Source organism: Delphinus delphis, unplaced genomic scaffold (assembly GCF_949987515.2).
Source record: "Delphinus delphis unplaced genomic scaffold, mDelDel1.2 scaffold_452, whole genome shotgun sequence".
NCBI lineage: Eukaryota > Metazoa > Chordata > Mammalia > Artiodactyla > Delphinidae > Delphinus > Delphinus delphis.
Window position 1 is genome coordinate 45228 of NW_027193073.1, and position 23398 is coordinate 68625.

The 23398-nt window shown below is 43.4% G+C and overlaps 1 protein-coding gene across 1 annotated transcript in view; it reads right to left on the reverse strand.

Moving 5' to 3' along the window:
- LOC132419368 (metabotropic glutamate receptor 7-like) overlaps positions 1 to 18859 on the reverse strand; it is a 58547-nt gene extending 39688 nt beyond the window's left edge. Inside the window, exons 1-4 of the mRNA XM_069540399.1 lie at positions 18025 to 18859; positions 8610 to 8691; positions 6558 to 6772; positions 4078 to 4139 (exon numbers count right to left, since the gene is read on the reverse strand). Of these exons, the coding sequence (XP_069396500.1) occupies positions 8656 to 8691; positions 18025 to 18840 (852 nt within the window). The 5' untranslated portion in view covers positions 18841 to 18859 and the 3' untranslated portion in view covers positions 4078 to 4139; positions 6558 to 6772; positions 8610 to 8655. The remainder of the gene's footprint in view (positions 1 to 4077; positions 4140 to 6557; positions 6773 to 8609; positions 8692 to 18024) is intronic.
- Positions 18860 to 23398: the final 4539 nt, after the last annotated feature.

The window sequence follows — 23398 nt, forward strand, 5'->3', positions numbered from 1 at the left end:
TTTCTCAGCACATAAATGTTTGAGAATCACTGCCATTTTGAATGTGTGTTTCACTTGTCTGTGTTTCCAGTGGACTTTACTTCCTTGCAAGGAAGGTTTGTGAAGATTTGTTGCTGTTGTTTGCATTATTAGTTTTATTGTGCTAATTCTAGAATCTCTGGTGCATAGTGCAATCTCAGGCAGGAAGTAGTGGCTCATTAAAACACGTATCCCAAAAGTCTTAGTAGAACTTCAAGATTAATTCCTTCAGGAAGAGGTAAAATTGTCATTAGATGCAGATGATATGATACTATATATAGAAAACCCTAAAGACTCTACATGAAAACTACTACAACTGATAAACGAATTCAGCAAGGTAGCAGAACACAAGATTAACATACAGAAATTGGTTGCATTTCTTTATACCAACAATGAAATATCAGAAAGGGAATGTAAAAAAACAATGCCTTTTAAAATCACAACCACAAAAATAAAATACTTAGGAATAAACCTCACCAAGAAGGCAAAAGACTTAAACGCTGAGAACTGTAAGACATTAATAAAGGAAAGTGAAGATGATTCAAAGAAATGGAAAGACATCTCATGTTCTTGGGTTGGAGGAATTAATATTGTTAAAATGCTCATACTACCCAAAGCAATCTACAGATTTCATGCGATCCCTATCAAATTACCCATGACATTTTTCACGCAATTAGAATAAATAATCCTAAAATTCATACAGAACCATAAAAGACCCAGAATTGCCAAAGCAATCCTGAAGAAAAAGAACAACGTTGGAGGCATAGCCACCCCAGACTCAGACAGTACTCCAAAGTCACAGTAATCAAAACAGCGTGGTATTGGCACAAAAACAGACATATGGATCAATGGAACAGAATACAGAGCCCAGAAATAAACCCACACACCTCAGTTAATCTTTGACAATTAATCTTTGACAAAGGAGGCAAGAATATATAATGGGAAAGAGACTCTCTTCCGCAAGTGGTGTTGGTAAAGTTGGACAGCCTTATATAAACCAGTGAAGTTAGAACACATCCTTTCACCATACACGAAAATAAACTCAAAATGTCTTAAAGACTTAAACATAAGACATGACACCATAAAACTTCTAGAAGAGAACACAGGCAAAATATTCTCTGACATAAATCATACCAATGTTTTCTTAGGTCAGTCTCCCAAGACAATAGAAATGAAAATGAAAATAAACAAAGGGGACCGAATCAAACTTACAAGCTTTTGCACAGCAAAGGAAACCATAAACAAAATGAAAAGACAACCTACAGAATGGGAGAAGATATTTGCAAATGATGCGACCAGCAAGGGCTTAATTTCCAAAATATACAAACAGCTCATACAACTTGATGACAATAAAAGCAAACAACCCAATCAAAAAAATAGGCAGAAGACTTAAAGAGACATTTCTCCAAAGAAGAAATACAGATGGCCAATAGGCACATGAAAAGATGCTCAACACTGCCAATTATTAAAGAAATGTAAATCAAAACTACCATGAGGTACCACCTCACACAAGTCAGAATGGCCATCATTAAAAAGTCTACAAATAACATATGCTGGAGAGGGTGTGGAGAAAAGGGAACCCTCCTACAACACTGTTGGTGGGAATGTAAGTTGGTGCCGCCACTGTGGAAAACAGTATGGAGGTTCCTCAGAAAACTAAAACTAGACCTACCATATGATCCAGCAATCCCACTCCTGGGCGTATATCCAGACCAAACTATAATTCAAAAAGACACATTCACCCTGATCTTCACAGCAGCAATATTCACAATAGCCAAGACATGGAAACAACCTAAATGTCCATCAACAGATGAATGGATAAAGACGATGTGGTACATATATACAATGAAATACTACTCAGCCATTAAAAAAAAGAATGAAATAATGCCATTTGCAGCAGCAACATGGATGCAACTAGAGATTATCATACTAAGCAAAGTAAGTCAGAAAGAAAAAGACAGATACCATGATACCACTTATATGTGGGATCTAAAATATGACACAAATGAACCTATCTATGAAACAGAAACAGAATCAGAGACATAGAGAATAGACTGGTGGCTGCCAAGGGGGAAGCAGGTGGGAGAGGGATGAACTGGGAGTTTGGGATTAGCAGATGCAAACTGGTATATATAGATTGGCTAAACAACAAGGTCCTACTATATAGCACAGGGAACTATATTCAATATTCTGTGATAAACCATAATGGAAAAGAATATGAAAAAGAATGTATATACATATGTATAACAGAGTCACTTTGATGTACAGCAGTAATTAACACAACACTGTAAACCAAGTATACTTCAATAAAAAATAAGTCAATTAAATTTTTAAAAAGATTAATTCCTTCAGAAGAACAAGTACTACACATTCACAAAAAAAGCACCCTTTGAAAGTTTAAATTTTTGAATTTCTTTGCCACTTCCTTAGTTTTGATCATCTTGGACAATATATTTTCAATACTGACTTTTAAAAGGAATTGTGTTTCAGTGTTTGCTATGCTTAGAGAGACAGAAACAGATAAGTACAACTAAATACTTGTTTTTCAAAAGTCTCAAAAGTATAAGGGAAATGAAAGTAATTATATCTTCAAATGATTTTGGGGTATGATTCTAATTTCATACTTCTGATGCGATTCAAGATTAAAACTGTATTAAGACAGTTGAGACATGCCGCATTGGTATTAAATGAATTTAATTTTGTGTAAAGTGGCAGAAATATTTTCTTCAGCAAACATACCTGCAGATATAAAATCACAACCATAAATCTACAAAAAAGCAAGCTATTGAATGAAATCTGATTGGTTATTTCCCTGCAGTATGGATCTGCTAATAATTTAATTTACTACTTGCTAACAGAAGCCAAAATTTAAATATACATATATATGTATGTGTGTGTATATATCTATCTCTTCACTTTTAAATCATTCATATATATGAACAAGTATACATACACATATATAACAATTGTTCATATATATAAACAATTTAAATTAAAGAAAGTACATCTGGTGGCCTATTTTTTCCCCCCGATTTCTAAAGAACACCATATTCTATTCTCGGCAGTGGAATGTCAATCCACCTTAAGGGTTGTTCAATGAGCATATCTGAGAAACCACTGGTTTAGCCAATGATGTACTTATTGAGGGAGGCCCTAGTGCCACTGTCAAGAGCTTATCCACAGGAGAGATAAGAAGGTACTTCTTTGGTTTGTGAAAAGAAGGAGTAGTGAGGAATGGCAGGTAGCTGCAGGCTGATGACACGTGATGTCCATATATATGTAGAACCAACACGCCCATAATTGCACCCATTTTCCATACCCAAATCCAAAGCCTTTATATCATTAATCCCAGGCAAAAATGGTAAGATTCATATGTGTTACTATCCCACGGCTTCAAGATGCCTATAAACTCATATGAGTATGTCTTAGTTTTATCAGTGGAGGACAAACCAGGCTTCTATCACCAAGCCCCATTCCATAACAGGCAAACCAGTCCAAGACTTCTCTGAGTGCTGCAGGAGAGTCTATGGAAGGGGCGCTCACTCCACTGTGATGCCTAAAATGCCTTTGCACAGAGCAAACATTCAGTACATGCTGAGTGAATGAATGAGTGAACTGGCTCATTTCAGGGAAATTCCATTCAACAGGCTGGCATTCCGTCCTACCCATCTTAACTGTTAAGCTTGCCATCAGACAAAAATTTAATTATAAAACATTAGAGCTGAGGAAATTTTAGAAACTATCTACTCTCCAGAGGTATACAACTTTAATTTAGTGGTAAAAATCACTAGGAGTGATTTAGGAGTCTATCAGACCTCAGTCCAAATTCCACATCTACCATATTTTGGTGAGCAAATAACTACTTCTGAGGCTCTGTTCCATGTATGCATTATGGGGTATCATAATAATACATACATTAATTGTATGACTATCAGGGGATGAAATGACACAACCCATTTGCCATGGTCGGCTAAGTAATTTGCACCAAGTAAGCACTCAAGACATTAGCCACTATTAATAGCGGAGAGATGAAAACAAAACTCTGGGACTGATGCCTACCTTAGTGGCCCCAGTGGTCATAATGACTGTCTTCCATTCAGCCTGCTCTCTTCTCACTAAGACTAAGGAAGAGAAGATGAACAAATTAGGAATAACAATTTGAAAATGGTTTTATACTCCCTGAATGAATGGAATTATAATAAAATGATTCATGAGTTCTGCAGAAATATGATGAGACTTTAGATCTTTCTGTTAGTTCTCTACAAAACCAATTGATGGCCCTAAGATGTACCTTCCCACCCAGCCCCATCCTTACCAGGATCAAACATCATTGTAAATGGAAAAGTCAACAACACATATCAACAAGCTAAGTTATAAGCCAGTGAAGTCTCAGAGCTTTGATAGAGAAAATTCAGATTTATCATTATATGTAAAAATAAGATGATATGAAGAACTCAATCTAAAAAATATTACCTGGAGATCTATAATCTCTACAATAGTGCTATAAAAAGTAAAGAGCTAGAAATCTATTTAGATGGTTTTCCTTATAAGAAATCACTTTCTGTATAACTTTTAATGTACTATTGATGAGAACAATTCAACAAAATTCAAATAAATATCTGCAGATGTCCTACAAGAAGAAAAGAACAGAGTTAGATGTGACAGGGGATAACCGGACTTCAGGATGAGTAAGACCCTATACTTGACCTCAATAAATTAACATGAAATACAGCGGATGAGTCATGTACAGAATGTCAGAATTCTAAAAGGCCAAGCTAAGTACCAAAAGGAACACGTGGGGACTCTTAAGAAGGAAATAAAATATTGGTTAGTTGATTACGAAAAGGCAGAAGGGAGTAGGTTCCCTTTGGCTGCTCTTTGAAGAGATCACTTCCTTTCCCACCTAGTCCTGAGGCTAGGGTGGCATGGGCAATAGAGGAATGTGGGGACTGAGAATCATTTCTACTCTCACCAGAGTGGCTGGAAGCAGATTTTCTTACCAGGATGTACTAGTATGCTAATATTTAAGGGTTCTTGAGGTCAGAGAGAAGGGTTTGAATACTCCGGCTCCATCTCTTGCTGTGGGTCAAGTTTCTTACCTTTCCAACACCTCGGCGTCTTTATCGGAAAATTGGGGACGATGATAATGTCTCCCACCTGAGTGTGAGAACTACATGATATAGTGCATACGCAGGGCTAAATTTGGTGCCTGGCAAACAGAAAGTGCTCAGTACGGCAGGCGAGTGTAGTGACAATAAAGGCAAAGATGACGGGGGTAGTGCCGGTGTTGCTTCTGCCCCCAGAACAGGCTCTGACTGGGAGACAGTTAAAGCACCTTTGGGTTCATGGGGGTTTATATATAAGCAACGGTTGATCAATGTGAGCTCGTTGTCCAAATGATTATGTGCAATCTAAGAAAAAAATGGGCCTCGGATCTGCTCAGCTACTTAATAATATTAGCAGCGGCAGTAGTCAAAGAAGCTAAATTTTATTAAGTGTTTATATGCCAAACAACGTGCTGAACGTTTTAAAAGGATTTACTCACTTATTACAACGAGGCTATACGCTAGGTCCTGATAATGTTATTCATCTCTTTCAGATGTTGACTGAGCCTCAGACGGGTTACAAAAGCACCTAAGATCCCGTTGTCAGTACATGACGGAAATGAGTTCAAATCCAGCCTGTCTGACTTGTTCTTAATCACTAAGGTATGAAATTAAGCATGTTGCCCTTTGCCTGATTCTCCTTCTGAGGCCTGAATATTTCACTTAGCTGAGTGCCGAAGAGAGAAAATTCTCTCTCCTTGACCCAACTTGGCATCAATATCCAACTCCCCTTCTCAAAACGGGTTGCTTCAACGAGCAGCAATGAATGCCGGGTCGTGGACCAGTCACCTTGATGACTAAGAGTCAGACACTAGGGAAAGAAAATGCTCTGTGACAAACCTACCCTTGTACAGAAACAAGACAGAAATGGGGGGACAGGGCAGAAGATAATGGAATAAGGCATAGGAAAAATAGCACCTGGCATCGTGACAGTAATAGTAATAATAGTATTAGTAGTAGTAATAGTAATAATAATAGACTTTACTATGCTCTAGGCATTGTATTAAGTGCTTGGTGTAAGTGACTTCATTTTAACATTGAAAACAAGTCTATGAGGATGAAATATTATTAACATCATTTTATAGGCAGGAGTATTGAGGTTCAGGTAATCAGGTAAATTGCCCAAGCTCATATGGTTAGCAAGTGGAAAGCAGAGATTTGAACCAGCACCTACACTCCTAACCATTATGCTATAACCATTATGCTGAAGACATAAGAATTCCAATGGTCTTTCCCCATAACCCACTCCTGCACTCCAGACTTAAATAATCCAAGATCAAGAGAGAGCAAGCTTGGAGTTGCCACTCTTCAGTGAGTGTCAATCATTTCAAAACAGTGTATTTGCTAACAAGATGCAGTTCCTGTGATAATCTTCTCAACCAGCTATCAAGAAACAGGAAGCAAAGATTCAAGTAACAGGATGTTCCTACTTACGAGGAAGGTGGGACAGCATAGTTGACACTGGGCTTAACTGTTCTGGAAAACGTGGTCCCAGTAGGCATACACGCTGGTACATTTTCCCCACCTACCAAATACAAAAGAAGTATTTCATTTCCATGTTGCTCTTCAAAGTTCCACCTCATTCGTGCCTGTCATTCATCCTCTGGCCTCTTCCTGTCTCCATTTCGGTACAGAAAGGTGCTGAGTCTCTGCTCTCGGATACAAAAAGGGTGTGTTAGGAGAGGGAGCCATGGTACCTCGATGTCTTTTTCTTTCATCTTAATTCTATTATGCCAACTCCACTGAACTTAATTAGAGTGAATACAGAATTACACAATTACCCTCTGTTCTATTCTTCAGATGTTATATTTTGATAAAATTTACGACATGCTGCTCTCCCCTTGAACATCAGATGAACACTAGAAATGGATGTGTGTTGACATAAAATCTGTTATAATTACAATTAAAGTATAGCTTACATAATGTTAGTGTTAACATAAAATTATAGATGTGTAGAGACAACGTGGTCATGCATTTTTTAGTGTAAGTACATGCTTAGACCAATATCTGTTAGCGGAATGAAGATGGAAGAGAATTTTGGTTAAGCCACAAAGGCTGTTTAAGGACTTGCAGATAGCTAAGGGGAACTCAAAGACCAGTAAGATAATATTTCCCCTGCCATGTTTGCAATTGCAAAGTGAAGGGAAGATGTGAAAGTAAGTACCCCTATGGAAATTACAAGACAAGTACATTTTTTTCCTTGAGTACCTGGGTAAATGCTTAAATTCTAATGTATATCAGTGATGCAAATTTTCAACTGAGTTTGATAAATCATAAAATAATAATTATACATATATGTATATAAAACTGCATGGAACTAGGCAGTTCTGAATTACTTCTAATTAAAGAGGTACCCTATGACAACTAACTTAAACCTTACAAAATATGGTTCCAAGTACCCTATCAGAGTGAAAAGCAGGAGACTGAAAGGTTTATTGTAAATGTTTGTAGTCATGGTGTCTTAACTAAAACTACTGTGTCACAAATACTATTAAAATAATTGTGACATTTTATTCACTTTTACTGCAAACAACAAAAGAAACTATAGGTATTTTTTCATTTCAGGTAATTATTTTAGCTAACAGTTATTAAATGTTTTGAGAAGACAGAGTGCTAATTGAATTACTTCATTTTATCTTTAAAATAGCGCTTCCATGTAATTATTCTTAATATCTCCATGGTATTAAAGTGTATCTCTAGTTTAGACCTTTCTTCAGAACTGCAGACTTGTGTATCCAACTGTGTACTCAGCATCTCTACTTGGATGTCACGAAAACATCTCAAATCTTATACCTCCAAAACTGGTCTTTAATCCCCCAAACATGCTCTACCCCAAACTTTTTCCATCTTAGGTGACAGTAACCACACCTTTCCAGTTCCCCAGGCCCTAAATCTCGAATTCACCCTTGACCCCCTCTTCCTTTCCATTCTTGCATTCAATCTACCACGAAATGCTGTCACAACCTTCCCAATGTGCCACTTCTGAGAATTACCAGCCACTAGCAGCCTGGTGCAGGCCAACAACATAGACCTCGAGGATCCTGTAGTCGCCTCCCGAGATTCTCCCTGACTCCACTCTCTCCCCACATCCTCAAGACCACAGATAGAGCTATGCTTTTCAAACAAGAGACAGTTCATGCCACACCTCGGCTAAAATCCTGTCCCTGGCTGCCTACGTTTAGAGTAAAAGACACAATGCATGTGATGGCCTCCCAGGACTTACCCAATCCATCCCGTCACATATCCGACCTCCAGCCCTCCTGCTGTCTCTTCCTCCCCACTGACTAAGTCAGCCAGGGTGGCCTCCTTGATATTCCTCCAAGCTGCCTGGCATATTTCTGCCTTAGAGTGTTGGGACTGGTTATTCTTGCTCCCAGGGAGTGGTCTCCCCATCATACATTCTGACAACTCCCTCACTTCAAGTCTTTGCTCAAATGTCAACTTATAAAATCCACCCTGACTACCCTATTTAAAATCAGAACCTACCTGTACACGCCTCCAGCACCCCCAACCCAAGCCTCTTCAGTGAGCTTCACATCCTTTTCCTTATCCCGTAGCGCCCATCAACCTGTGACAAAGCATAGAATTTATTTATAACATCCGTTTCCACACGAGAGTGTAAGGAGGGAGAAAGCATGCAAGAAGAAGCACGCAGGCAAAGGCTCTTGTCTAATTTATTCATTGATACGTCCAAGCATAGAGAACAGGAAGATGCTTGATAAATAGTCCTGAAAAAGATACAGATGAGGAAACTAGTAGTAAAGCTCAGAAAGTTTAAGTAACTTCCTCAAGGTTTTAGAGCTAGAAGAGGGTCACAGTAGAATTCACACTTGGGGATGTCTAACTTCAAATCTCTTAGCCTCTCTGCTATCTTTTTTTTTTTTTTTCTTCGCGGTACGCGGGCCTCTCACTGTTGCAGCCTCTCCCGTTGCGGAGCACAGGCTCCGGAGGCCCAGGCTCAGCAGCCATGGCTCACGGGCCCAGCCGCTCTGCGGCATGTGGGATCTTCCCGAACCGGGGCACGAACCCGTGTCCCCTGCATCGGCAGGCGGACTCTCAACCACTGCGCCACCAGGGAAGCCCCCCTCTGCTATCTTAAGTCCATGCAATTCAGGATTTGTTTTAATCAGTGCCATGGAAATTCTCACTCCACTGAATAGGATCACTAAAGTGTTCTCTGTCTAGATCTATATATATATTTTCCATTTAAACAAAGGAAACAGAAGAGGGGAATTCATCATGGGTTATTGCGGTAATTTTACAGCAATTTTAGCAATAATGACATTTAAGTAATAGTGATATTTAGTGATAGCATAATAATAATAAAATAATAGCTCTTAAATGTATTGAAGACGAATCGCATGCTAAACTCGGTGCTAAAATATTTCCATGTACATTTTGTGCAAAATCCTTATGAATATTCTATCAGATGAGCTTGATGTGTAACTCCACCAGGCATACTTCTCTTATTCCGCTTTCAAAGATAAGGAAATTGATGAGAAGTGTGGTAACCGTTTGATCAAGATGAGACTGGTAATAAGTTGTGAGTATGAATTTAAATTCAGGTCTAACTCCAGAATTTGATTCTCAATCCATACATGAAAATTCTGATAATTCCTTTGATAAGAGTATGTTTTCTCCTGGAAAACATCCCCCATTATGTCTGCCTGTGCTCATACCTTCAGAACACAGTCAAGTTTAAAACATGATAAAAATGTTTAAATAGTGTGCTTTAATAAATGGAAATATCTTCATCTCAACAATAACACAAAAAGGCAGGCTGAGCCCTTTGAAGTGGCTCTCTTCCATCCAGAACAAGAGAAGGAATCAACAGCTGCAGAGTAAAGAAAGCATGAAACCCAGAGATGGAGGATTCTGTAAATGACCAATTACAAGACTATTAAGCCGCACTTTCATAGCAAGAGGCAAAATATTCCATTAAACTGAAAATTCTTCTACCCCTCACTCCAAGGCCCACACAAACATTAATGTTGCATTTATTAGGATGTATTTCCTGTGCTCTATCAACTTGACTTTCAGCAACTGTATTAATACAGTCCTTTCGCTTTGCACATACATCTGAATGATGGATTCCATTACTGGAGTTTTGTAGAAAGAGTGGAGGGAATGAAGTAAAGTTTGGGAAGAGCCATCATAATCCATAATGATGGGCACTGAATCAGGACAAGAAGAAACCTCTCTTCTCACTTATTTGAATGAAAATTCTACTATATATTTATTGCCTCTGTACAGGGCCATGTGTTGAATAATGGAAAACAAGCATCTTTCATTTGGAGGTAGGATTTGTGTGCTCAAGTTTCGATGGGCCTGCAGAATTAATCTTGTTTTAGAAATGAAATAAAATGTAATTTCTTACTGTAAGTAGATGTGGTTAAGCAACTGGCAACTTTGATGTCTTTAAATCACTGCAGTTTCGGGGTAGGCAAATCTATAATTATTTCAAGCCCTTCTTTATTGGTGCAACAATTGAGCAGTGTACATAGTGGTCAACAACCTGGGCATTGTCAGACGACTCTAAGTTTGAATCTAGACTTTGCCACTCACCAGCTATGTGACTTTCAGCTATGAGAATCACTTTCTTCAGCTTTACACTGTGGATTATTATATGCCCTTTGCAGAACTACTGTAAGAACTAAATGTATATGGGCACAGTGGCTCATAGTAAGGGCTCAAATTAGTATTGTGGTCACTACTAGTAGTATTGAAAAGAAATTAGAACTTCTATTCTCATAAAGTGGGATATGTGTCCCTTTATCATTGTAATTTCATATCATTTTACTTTTGACCTTATAATTTAATAGCTTGATCCAAGAAACATTTAGCAGTAAATATAATTGAAAGAAGGTTACTTGTCAAACATGAAATACTGTAGTATCAAGTGTGCTGGCACAATACTCTTCTCAGATAATTAACCTGTAAAAATATGTTATTGTCTTCTTTTTAATTAAGCACATTGAACATATATATTTACTGTGCCAATTGGCGAAAGGTCCATTAATTAATCAGTCTGACTATATGTTGCATAAATGTCTTCTAAACATAATCATATATGTATTTTATTTGTTGGGAAAATGTGTTTCAGATTGTTCTTTTCTGCCTATTTAAAGTAAAAGAGGGTGAGAAGTAGAGTTAGGCTTAATGTACTTTGTACTCCATTATGCCATGAAAATGCTTCTGTGCCCTGGAGACAACAACAAAAGATTTGCTTGAATGACAAGAATCAAGTATGTTCTAAAGCTTCCAGGTAGGAGGCGTATAGGTTGCAGTTTATATCAGAAGTCTTTGCTCTCTCTCTCAACTGCGTCTAGATGGGAAAGATGTGGTCACAAATGCTTCAAGGTGATACAGTAAATGTTGGAAAGAGGGGGGTAGGAGGCAGAGTTTTGAATATCTCAAACCTGAGCTAGAAGGATTTTATTTAAAGAAAATAGCGGATATGATTTTTCACTTACGGAATGCCAGTCAGCAAACCTGACATTAATGTAGGAAATTAGCTCTTTTAGCTATGATGCTTTCAAATGCACATGGCTGAAAACAAATTCAAAATAGTCAAAGGAAATTTAAAAACAAAAACCAAACAACAACAACCAACTCAACAAACAAGTACTAGAAATTCAGGGATGCAGCCATATTCAGATACAGTTGGATCTGGACGTTCCAGAGTATCAGCAGGGTTCCAGCTCTCTCTCCATCCCTCAGCGCTGCTTACCTCTGCAAGACTTTATTTTACAGAAAGTCTCTCCTTGTGCTGGATGGTCACTGGGAGTCCCAGAGTCATATCTCCCCAGCTTAGAAATTCCAGAGAGAAAAGACAATTCTTCCATTTTGCTCTGAGAGAAAAGTCCTGGGGAGCAGTCTGATAGACTTAGCCGAGGTCAGACGCCTACCCATGAGCCAATCACCTGCTTTACTGGAGTTCAGTCCCTGGGCGACTCATCCCCGGTGCCCCTGAGGAGGCAGGATGGCATTATCTGGCAGTTCTCCAAGAAAAGCCTGCTGTTTTTTTGTAAGATGAAAGGGGAGAGGACATGGAAAATGAAACCTGTATCTGCTTCTGTAAAATCCACAGAATCTTACTCCCTGTCCTGTGTCGATGACCATGCAGTAAGCTGACCCAGGAGGTCATTTTTCCCACAACAGTCTTTATATATATGACTAAGGAACACACTGGTAAAAGAATATGAGAGAAAGGCTGAGTATGACAAGTCAGCTAGACTGATATTAACTAAAAAAGCTGTGTGAAAATATCCTTAAAAAGTTGCCCCCAACTCACTCAAAGTCCAAAGTTGGAGCTGGAAATACAATGTCATGGAGTTTGGATAAGAACAGGTTTTCTCCAAGCTGAACTATGACACAGAGATTAGCGACTTCGAGAAACTATACTTTTCCAAAGAAAAAACATCACATGAGAAAAATGAGGCCTAGAAAAATTAAATGACTTAAGGTAACATAGCTAATTAATGGCAGGACTGAGACTAGAGTATATACTTTGTGTAACTGGCTATGGTTTTTTTGTTTGTTTGTTTGTTTTGTTATCAGTTCAAAACGAGACAAACTTAAAGAAAGGAAACACAACCAAAACTCAGTGGTTGGAAAAGAGATGGATGTGAACGCCCACTTGTTTCTTACGTATAAAGTTACCCCTCGCAGTGTTTTGGAGGAGAAAACGCTGGCTCCTCCCAACGTTGGTTATATACACAAAGATTCCAAAGACAAGACAAGTGCTTTGCAAACAAAGTAACTAGAACCAGCTCAGGCTTCCCCGCGCCGGGTCCTACGTTCCACGGTCAGAACCACCAACTGTATCCCCCCGGGGAACAAGGCGATTCAGAAAAGCTGGCGTCTTCAGAGAAGGGAGAACACTTAGCCGGGAAGAGAGGAGAAAACTTGCTCAGCTTCTTGCTGGGGTCTGAAACGATCCCAACAGAGTCCTTAAACCCCTCAGGTTTCCCCAATCAAGCACCCTCGCCTCCAACCTGGGCCACCCCAGATCTGACTATCAGACGACAGAAGTCTGCGGACGCACGAAAAGCTGACCACCCCACGAGAGGAACCTACGCGCGGCCGCGCCCACTCACCCGCCGCTCCCCGGGAGACGGGAGACGAGCCCGGGGTCCAAGTCCTGGGCGTGGCTGACTCACCCCTCTCCGGGCCCAGCTCCAGCTCACCTCGGCGCGGCCCGCCTGGGCGCCGCCATCTTGACCACGAAGGGGGCCTCGCGCCGGAGGCCCCTGAGAGGGCGCCCTGAGCGGAGCCGGAGCGCCGGGGAGCCCCAGGTCGGCGCCCTACGTCCCCCGCGCGCTCGCGCAGTGTCCACGCGCGACGAGAGTCCCTCACGCAGCCCCCGACCCAGGCTTCCGCGGACCCGACGCCCCGCGCAGCCCGCACCGCGGCTCAGGCGGCGCCGAGGGCGGCCCGGGCGGAAGAGCGGGCGGGGGGCACGCGCTCGGTAACCTGGCAACGCGGAGCAACCTGGCGTCTCTGGCGAACCCCAGCCTTCCACCGCGAGGAAGCACGGACCCCTGCACCCGCCGTCCAGCCGCCCTCGCCGCCGCTCGGTCGCTTCGCCCGCTGCTGCCCGCTGGCTATGGTCTTTTCAATCCATGATACAACGTCTATATGTAACGAATCTGTTAAACCCTAAATGTTTATGATATTCAAGTAATCCAGTATCTGAATTATTCCTGAAGATAAAACATCCAAAGACTTCTTAATTGTATGGGTATACATACATAAAATACACGTGGAGGTAACTTCAAATATAGTATGTGCCTGTCTCTATTCCTTCCCCCTCCGCTCTTTAAAAAATGCCCCTTTAAAAATTGCCCACTCACCATCTGTTAGGTAAATTTGCTGAAACACAGTAAATGTGGAGACAGAAATTGTTATAGAGACTATTCCAAATGGCACTGACACCTGTATTTATGAAATGTTTAAAAGGGTAAGTTAGAGTTGTTTTTTTAAAAAAAAAAAATCCCACTATAGTAACACCACATCATCCTAGGTGCCCAGTTCTATCCAATTACATAAGATGGAGAGAGAGAGAGAGAGGAGGAAGAGAAAGAAGAAAGGAAGAAAACCAAGTACTTATGTATAAAATGTTGCTGCCAAATTTGAGATTATACTCAAGCATCAATGAACAGAAGGAAAACACTTACAAATTTACGAATGTATTTCATTTATGGTATGAGGGACACAGGTTTAGATTTGCAACACGCTCCCACAAGGGTCAAATTGACCACTTTTTTCTATCTAGTTGCTCTTGAGAGAACAAAGCAATTGAAACAGATGCCATTCAGTTCCAAGTCTATAGCTTAGACCATGTCACTGCACATGAAATATTGTTCATTCAGAGTCAGCACACAGCAAGAGTAATTTATACTCTCAGAGTGTTTGCTCTCAAGTCAATAGCAGAGAAGCCTTGAATAAAAACGTTCCCATTACTTTCCATTGTAATAGATCTTACTTATAGCCCATGAAACAGTGGTCAGGGGAGATTTATTCTTTGGCCACCATATTATATAATCTCTCCACTTTAAGCCATCCCCCACTCGGCGATTATTTTTTAAATATGTTACTCGTAGTCAATATTAATTTACATTTAATCTTTCTTAGCATTAGGAGAGTATTATTTTGTACAGGCTCCGAAACAAATCTCCCGAAATTCCTCCCTGATGCTCCCTTCAGGCTGAAAATGCATTGCAGGGTGGCTGCAGTGACTTAATTCTAGTTGGCAGAGCCCTGGCCTCACACTAATTTCATTAGCCTCAAACTCCTGGATTTGAAAGATCCACTGAATATGATTCCTGTCCTCTGACATGTCACTTACTAAGCAGTTCAGTGTGCATACAGAGGAGAGAGAAAGGACTTGCTCAGCTCTGGCCCACCGGCAGGCAGATGAGAATTCCCAGTCAGAGACACTGTTTACATCTGAGTGGTCATTCTTGCCCGGGTCCTCATTTTCAGGAAGGAAGTTCAGTCCAGGCTTTGCTGGCAGCTGCAGCATTTGTTACATCCATTGCTAGCTCCTTGTTCCTTCCTGCCCCCCAGTGCTTAGCATCCCCCATTTCAGTCACTAAGTCTTCCTTCCCCCAGCCTAGAAGCTTACCTCACCATAAATTTTTATCTCAAATGATAGGTTTGACACATTCCCCACAGCAACCCACAGGGACTGGGGAAAAGAAAACTCAAATCTCTGGAGAGCTAAGAATTCAACCATTTAGAGGAGTTTCTTTTATACAGGACAGTCTTCATTGAGCTGAACCCTGCAATCCCAGAGAAGATTCACCTACCCGTTCTTTTCCTCTTTCCCTAAAGTGACTGTGTCTTTGAACAAGGGGTCTGTGTTCCACTATTCTCTCTATTCATTTTGCAGGTTTACAGAGGCTGGGAAACTGGGGACTGGACTTACATGCCAGGAGCTTCTAAGATCACACGCAAAAATAAGGCTACTGGAAGAGACTGTTGGAATCTATCTCTGTATATTTGAACATGGGCAGTGGTTAACCAGGATGCTCACACCAAGCTTATATCCAGCTTGCAGCACAAGCCACAAGTTGGTGCATCCCTCCTACTACCAGCCTCTTCTCAATAAATGCAGGTGAAAACTGGGGGCTCTTTTCCCTCAGCTGTTCAATCCAACATGAATAGCTGCAATTTGCAAATTAGAGGAAAATGACAGTGTTTTCTCTGAATGGTTTTGGTCCCAACGCACACTGCTAATGCTGGCATTCCGTTCCTTTCCTTCCCAGCCCAGGGAACGGGGGAACTAAGCATAAGGCAAGCGTTCTCTTTTCTTGCAAGTGCCTCAGATCCACACACCAGAGAAGGAATCAGCTCCCCCTGGAATCTTTTTCAGCAAACACAATCCTTCACCTAGTCTGCAAGCTCTCTCTTGACTTTAAGATTTCACTCTTTTTCCGACAGGCAGGCCCATCTGCAAGCTCCCAAGCTCCAAGTGAAGGCACCAAAATAATTTTTAAAATGTCAAACAGCAAATGTGCCTTCAACCCCCAGAGCTCCAGTAAAAATACTGTGAGTTGCCCCTGTGGTTCTCAGGTGACCTCTGGCCTCATCCTCCCTGCAGCGCTGCCTCCTCAGGTTCTCTAGTTTAAGCTCAGAGGTAAAGGAAGTGCTTCTGGGTTTTGCTTCCAACAACCCAGGCTCTTCCTGAAAGCATTACCTCAAAGTGAAGGCTGCCCAGAAGCACTTTTGGCCTTGCAAACATCTAGAGGTGGCATACTCAACAGGTGCTAGGGATGCTCAGAGGCTCAGAGGGGCCATACCAGGCTGCAGCTTTAGACAGGCACCCCTCCTTCTGGCACAAACACAAACTTCATACCCCTGGGTGCTGATGTAGTGACAGCTTGAATCTCACAAGGAGTCCCCTCCAGAAACCCAACATGCTTCAGGAAAGGCACTAGAGAGGGAGCCGACTTTTTAGCTACGGGGAGCATAAGGGTCAGCCAGAACATCTGGAGAAGGGACTAACTGAGCTTGGGTCCTACCAGGCAGGGAGAGAGCTGTGCATTAGGAAAGGATCACTTCAAGACAGAGATGAACAAAAAACTTGGAGATAGGGGTAGAGAAGGAAAAGAGAGGCAGAAATTGAAAGGGAGAACATAAAAACAGAGAGACAAAAAAAAAAAAAAGCAGGGAGAAAGAGACACAAGGAGAGAGACACACAGGAAGAAAGACAGAGAAACAAGAGAACCCATAGTCACGCAGACCCTGAAACTCAATTTCTTCATCCAGAAGCCATCCATCTATACCCAGGGCGGCACAGGAGCCTTGGGGCCGAGGCTGCGGGAGCAGGCGGTGAGAGAGCACTGCAGCACCGCCCACCGCTCAGCGGGCCCGATCCGCCGTCCTCGCATCTTCCGCCGTCCTCGCATTCTTCCGCCGTTGCCCGCCTGCACCCGGAGCTAGAGGACCGCCCGGCCTTGCTCAGCGCACCCTACTGCCTCCCTCCAGGCGCCTTCTTGTCTGGCTCTGAGAATCGTCCTCAAAACCCAGGACTGGGGTTGGGGGCTGCGTTAGAGAGGTCGTGGGAAAGGATGGGCACAGGGTGGGTGCAGACAAAGCGACTGTGTTTCGCAGTTAGCATGAGCTCACCTCCGGGCTCTGAGCTGGCAGGAGTAGAAAGCTGATCGCCCGGCTCCTGCCAGTGGCCGGATCGCAAAGGCAGTTTAGACGGTGCAAACAACTGCCCAGAGCAAATCACCTGGGGGCACGTCTGCGGGTGGCTTCTCCCCGCTTGAGGACAGTCCCCACGCCTTCCGCCCCATGCCCTCGCAGAGACAGGTTACAGGTCGGGAAATCCAACCCGAGCGAAATGGGCAATTCACGTCCAAATGTAGGTGAAGACCTAGCCTTCGGTTTAAGAACTGCCTCCCTAAGCTCTTCTCGAAATTTTCCAAGGCAGCTGCAGCTTGTCGGGCGGCTTGGGGCAGGGAAGCTGGGGAGTTGAGAAATGCCTAGTTTCTAGGCGTCTTCTCATCTTTCATATTCCTTGCGCCTAAGTGGCTCTCACAGGAGCCCGGCACTTTTACAAGCCTGTTTTGGAACCATATTTCACTCGAATGCAAACCCATTTAAATCATCGCCTTGTTTTTCGGAGACTGTTTCTTGTCAATGGGGCCATAAATCCAGAATGTCAAGCCGGATGGAGTGGAGCGCGGACAGGGGAGAGATGGAAGGGAAATGAATCAAGCAGGGAAAGTACCTCCTCGGGTGAGGTGGGAGGGATTCGGCAGGATCTCCAGGGTGGAAATGAGCGAAGGCTGACCAGACCCCGCACCCCTGGAGTCCAAGCCAGCCTTCAGGATAAAGAGCGCGGGGAGCTACGGCGCGCTCTGCCCCGGAGGGAGCGCCCCCCTACCTGGAAAAGCCTCAGGATGTTGGCTACCATGATGGAGACCGAACTCCCCGAAGCCCCAATCACTCCAACTCCTTTCTCGGGCTTGACGAAAACCGGAGGCTCGCCGTTGGTGCAGCGCACTTCGGAGGTGTCCTTCTGGATGAGCGCCTGGACGAAAGTGAGCGACTGTTCGAGCGCATAAGTGTCCCTGGAACAAGTGTCCAGGATCCGCGCTCCCAGCCTCACGTTGGGCAGCAGGTTGGGATCGCTGTTGATCTGGTCCAGGGCGTAGAGCATCGCTTCCAGCCTGTGGATCCCGTTCTCCCTCTTGATGTCGCCGCAGGGCACTCCGCTGGGACCCTTCGCGTGCACCGGGAACAGCCCCCCGAGGGTGACGTCCCCTTCGATCCGAATGGAGTACGGGGCGTACATCTCCTGGCCGCGCGCCGCCGCCGCCAGCGCGCACAGAAGCACCTCCAGCACGCAGCAGGGAAACTTCATCAAAGTCAGGGCGCGGAGCAGCTTCCCCAGCTGGACCATGCTGCTCCCGCGGCTGCGGTGGTGGCGGCGGCACTCGAGGGGTCGGTGGCGGGCTCGCCGGAGTCCTGGCCCCTTGGGGTGAGCTCCTCCGGGGAAGCCCAGGGTCTCCTGCGGGCGAGGAGGGTAGGGGCGCCCGGGAAAGGGCAGCCGGCGAGGGTGGGGGGTCCCGCGGCGCCTGCCATCTTGGGGCGCCGTGCGCTCTTGGGTTCCCCGGCCAGCGCGCCGCGCTCGAGCTCGCGCTCGGTGGCTTGCAGCTCGAGCTCTCCAACAGCCCAGCACTGGGGAGAGAGCGAGCATGGCTATCGCTTTAAATGCGCGTTCGGCTCCCTCTCCTCCTCCGCCCACTCCCTCCCACCCTCGCTCGCTCTCAGGCTCTCCCCACCCTTCCCAGCGCCCACCCTCCCCACGGTTTTGCATCATCACGCAGGGAGGGGCTGAGTGCTGAGGTAAGGGGGGAGGGAATAGGTGGGCGGCTGTGGAGGAGGGGAGTACCTCCGATTGGGAGTTTCGAGGTCCCCAGGGAATCTAGGAATTGCAGGTCGCAGGCGAAGGCTGAGCTCCTGCTTCGGTCTCACTGTAGAAGCCGCTCGCTCGCCCGCCTGCACCCACACGCGCATTCTAGGCACAGGGTGGCATCAGCCCCGGACAGGGCGGTTCTAGCTGGGGCTGACTGCTTCCAACCCTGAGGTCCGGAGCCGGGACTGTCAGCGCCGGGAGAATGCGAGCTAGTCGAAGGTGATGCCGCCAAGCATGAAGGGTAGTAGGGAGACCCCAGTCTGTACTGCTAATTCGTCTGTGCCAGTTTTTCCTAAGAAAAACACACATACACACAGGAGCCTGATTTATGACCTAAAGAACCTTTACGCAGAGACTTCTCCGGGGCCAGGCACTGGGCTAGCCTGTAGGGAAAGACGCCAACAAGAAATGCTGGGAATGGAAATGCATCTTTGGTCTTCAGGGGTTACTGTGGCCGGAGCCGGATGAAGTAACCCTGGTCTCCAGTAAATCTGTGGCGGATTCGCTTCTTTTCTTCCTTTCATCGCAAGAGATGGAACAACTGAGAACTCTGCAGAGCGCACTTTCTTCTCTGGCGCTGACAGGTGTAAGGCTCCCTCCTACCCATTTCCAGAGATGCTTTTGGGCTGATGTCAGGTTTCCTCGGGCAGGAAATAGCAAGAAAGAGGTGGCAGTAGGAGGAGCAGACAGAAATCTCCCCATCGATCCAGTGATCCATTCTTCTTTTTTTTTTTTCTGGCTGAAGATTTGGGGGGTTTGGGAGTGGAACCAGGATGCCAGAGCAGGTTGTAGTGCAGTTAGGAAGCTGTTTTTCAAAGGTGTCCCCTCCTGCAGGTCCAGCCCAAACTTGGCCCATTAAAGCAACAAGTGGCCCTAGTTCCTACACAAGGAAGGGCAATGTATCTGCCCTTGGTGCCCACGTGTACTGCTTATGGTGGTCTCTACTCTTGCTGAGCCTTTCTGTTGGAGGGCAGCGAAACTGTCTTATACAGAATTGAGGGCGCAGAGAAAACCAAAACAAGACTATACTTTCTGTTGTAATGTTAGTGTACTAAAGAAAAATGTCCTTGCACATAAACAACACAACACACACACACACACCTAAAAAGTTAGAAGTTGGTTGTCTCTTCCACCAACCACCTGTCTGACCTTGGCACTTCTGTTCCTGTGCCTGAGTTTTACTTTGCCCATCTGTAAAATGATGAAATTGAATTGAATGTTTTACAGGTTAACTTTTAACTTTCAAATCCTCTGTTGAAATAGGTCATGCACCTTGGGCCATGGTGTTCTTTTTAGACCAATATCCTTTGTTGCTTTATGTGTAGGGCACCCGTTTTTTGATACCCAAAAAACACTCCAAACATTTCCTGGTACAGAGGATTTTATTTTTTTTCTTCTTGACCACCCATTTATCTTCCTTCTAGGGAGAGTCCAGTCCATCATTTTCTTTTCAGACATGCCCCTCCTCCAGGTTTCAATACTTAAGGTTTGAGGAGGAAAAAAACCTTCTGGCTACAGTGTTCAAGGAAGGGAATAGAGGCTAACAAGAGTTATGCAGGGCTAATCCCTGGACTTCTGCTGGAGTAACGAGGTTGATGACATAGGGTTACCACTGTCCAATAGACAATCCGTGCCGGAGTTAAAAGAAAAAGGATCCTCCTTCCTCTAAATGCTTTATGTATATCTTTTGGACAACGTTACACTATTTGATTTTGTAAAAACATACCATTTTACTGCCATCTTCAAGAAAAGTGATGTAAAAACTATGCGAAGCTACCCCTGTATACAATGTGATCATCAATCCCTCATAGATGTGATGCCCTGCTATATAAGTGCACACCTTGTGCAACCTTATGCTGTGATGCGGCCGCCCCTTCCAGCCAGCCCTGGAGCTGCGAGGGTATAAGCCTGCAGCTGTGCCAGAAGCTCCCACATAAACAGGGAAATATTTGAATCCCATAATGAGAACTACCAGAGAGGAGAAAAGGCAGAGAGAAGAAGGGGTGGGGAAGAGAGAAAGGGACCTGGTTAGAACATGTGAACTCCTGGATCCACATGTGCCTGAAAGATTGCCTCTTTTTTTCAACTATATAGTATTTTATTTCTGTTGTTTGAAGTCAAAATATCCTCTTGTAACTCACCTATTCTGCTATTCAATACATTGGATCAAAAAGGCTGGAACAAGTGAAATAGATATCCTGGTAAGGCAGCATTAGCTAATTTGGAAAGGGGGAAAGAAGCAAAGCAATAGAAAGGCATCCTTGGGAACACAAATACTGTGATCCTAGTATTTAGGCATCAGTACCTGAGGCTATATTTGATAGAGACTGTATCCTTATTTAGTTTTTAATTTAAGGCTATTTAGTAGGCACTTGGTGCCAAAAAATATATTTGAAGAGCTGTGTTACAAGTAATAACACTTGATTTTTCACCTGCCCATGTGAAGATCTATGTTCTCCTCTTCCATTTCCAGGTCACAGCTTGCAATTGCTCAACAAATAGTTCTTGGCTGACTGTTGAATGTTGCCTTATTCTGTGTTCTCTTTTTGCTCTACTCATTCTCCCCAAACGTCTGGCAGCAATCATTATCTTCTTTTTGTTGCAGTCATCTGTGTGCATGTTTTATTTCCCTTGCTAAGCTGGAAGATCCTTGAGGGTAAGGGGCTAGGTATTATTTATCTTTTTACCTCGGACAATGTTCAGAATGGTGTTTTGTACCTAAGAGGCACTCATGTGTTGAATGAATCAGAATTGGTTTGCCATTCCCCACTGCCTTTATCTCACAATAACAGAAACATAAAGTGGGCAGAGCAGAACCGACGGCAAATAAATTGTCCTCTTAGTCACAGAATGCAGTTTCTAAAACTTAAAGAATAATTAGTAGATTTTGAAATAATTTTGTTTTACAAAAATTTCATAAGATTGAAATACTCTAACCTTCAAGCTCTCGATCAACTCTAAAGGAGGGCTTTAATTGGCTCTTCCTGAGTCAAGTGTTTATTCCTGGGCCGATAACTGGGGCCATTATCATAATAGAAAGTGTGATTTGTTACCAGAGAAAGGGGAAAGTGACGCTGGGCTTGCAAGATATTTCTATCTTCAGCCAGAGTGCATAGGATCTGGAACTTAATTGGTGACGCAGTATTTGTTTGAGATTATATGAATGAAAAATCTTTGTGTAAGAGTGATTAATCTAAAACTTGGCCAGTCATTGTCCTAGTGTCATATTAAATTGCAGGTGAATCTAGTTTTAGGCACAAAGATCATAAATATAAAATGTGTTCCCAGGCTTGGTTCTGTGTAGTCAGTAATCTATACTCACCCACTCAATAATAAAAATGAAAGTTAAGGACTCAGTCCTAACTTACATGCTTAGCATTGTATTTTGCTAGCAATCTCAGTTTTATTTTCTTTGTTCTCCCCTGTCCATCATCTTCTGCAGAAAATAATGTCTCCACTTTCAATTCCCTGTCTATTTAAATCCAATTTGTAATTTATAAAGTTGTCCTCCTTAAGGGCTGCTGCTTCTGCCACAGTAATGTACTCTGGCCATTATTATACTCTTCCATCTTTCATGTATGTCTCCATCCATAGGTTTTGTTTTCATAGCTTTTTTTTTTTTGGCGGTACGCGGGCCTCTCACTGTTGTGGCCTCTCCCAATGCGGAGCATAGGCTCCGGACGCGCAGGCTCAGCGGCCATGGCTCACGGGCCCAGCCGCTCCGCGGCATGTGGCATCTTCCCGGACTGGGGCACGAACCCGTGCCCCCTGCATCGGCGGGGGGACTTTCAACCACTGCGCCACGAGGGAAGCCCTATACTTATGATTTTATATTTGCTTATTTACTTTTGTCTCCCCACTCAGCTCAAGAGAGACTATATTCATCTGTGTTAATCACTGCTGTGTTTCCTGAACATGCCTATAAATCATACTGAAGAATGGTGCCTGAAATTTGGTAAGGGATCAATCAATTTTCTTGGCTGGATGAAGAAATGTGTTCATAAATTAACGAACAGATCTTCGAGGCCTCTGACTTGAGGACTAATGGGAAGAGGATGGCAAATGGTTGGGACAGGGTACTGCAAGAAGTAATATTTGGAGTACTCTGATAGCTATCCTAACATAAGATTGTGTTCATTTAAGTAGGTTTAATGAGAGAGCTGGGAACTAGGGACACACAGCATTAAGATTTTTATAATGCATTCTGCAGAGTTCTTTTTAAGTCTGTACAAATATCATTGAAAATATATGCATACATATACACCTCTGTTACTTTAATTAGTGCCTTACGAGAGCCCCTCAAGGAAGGGGTAGTAGCAACTATCAGTATCCTTCCTTT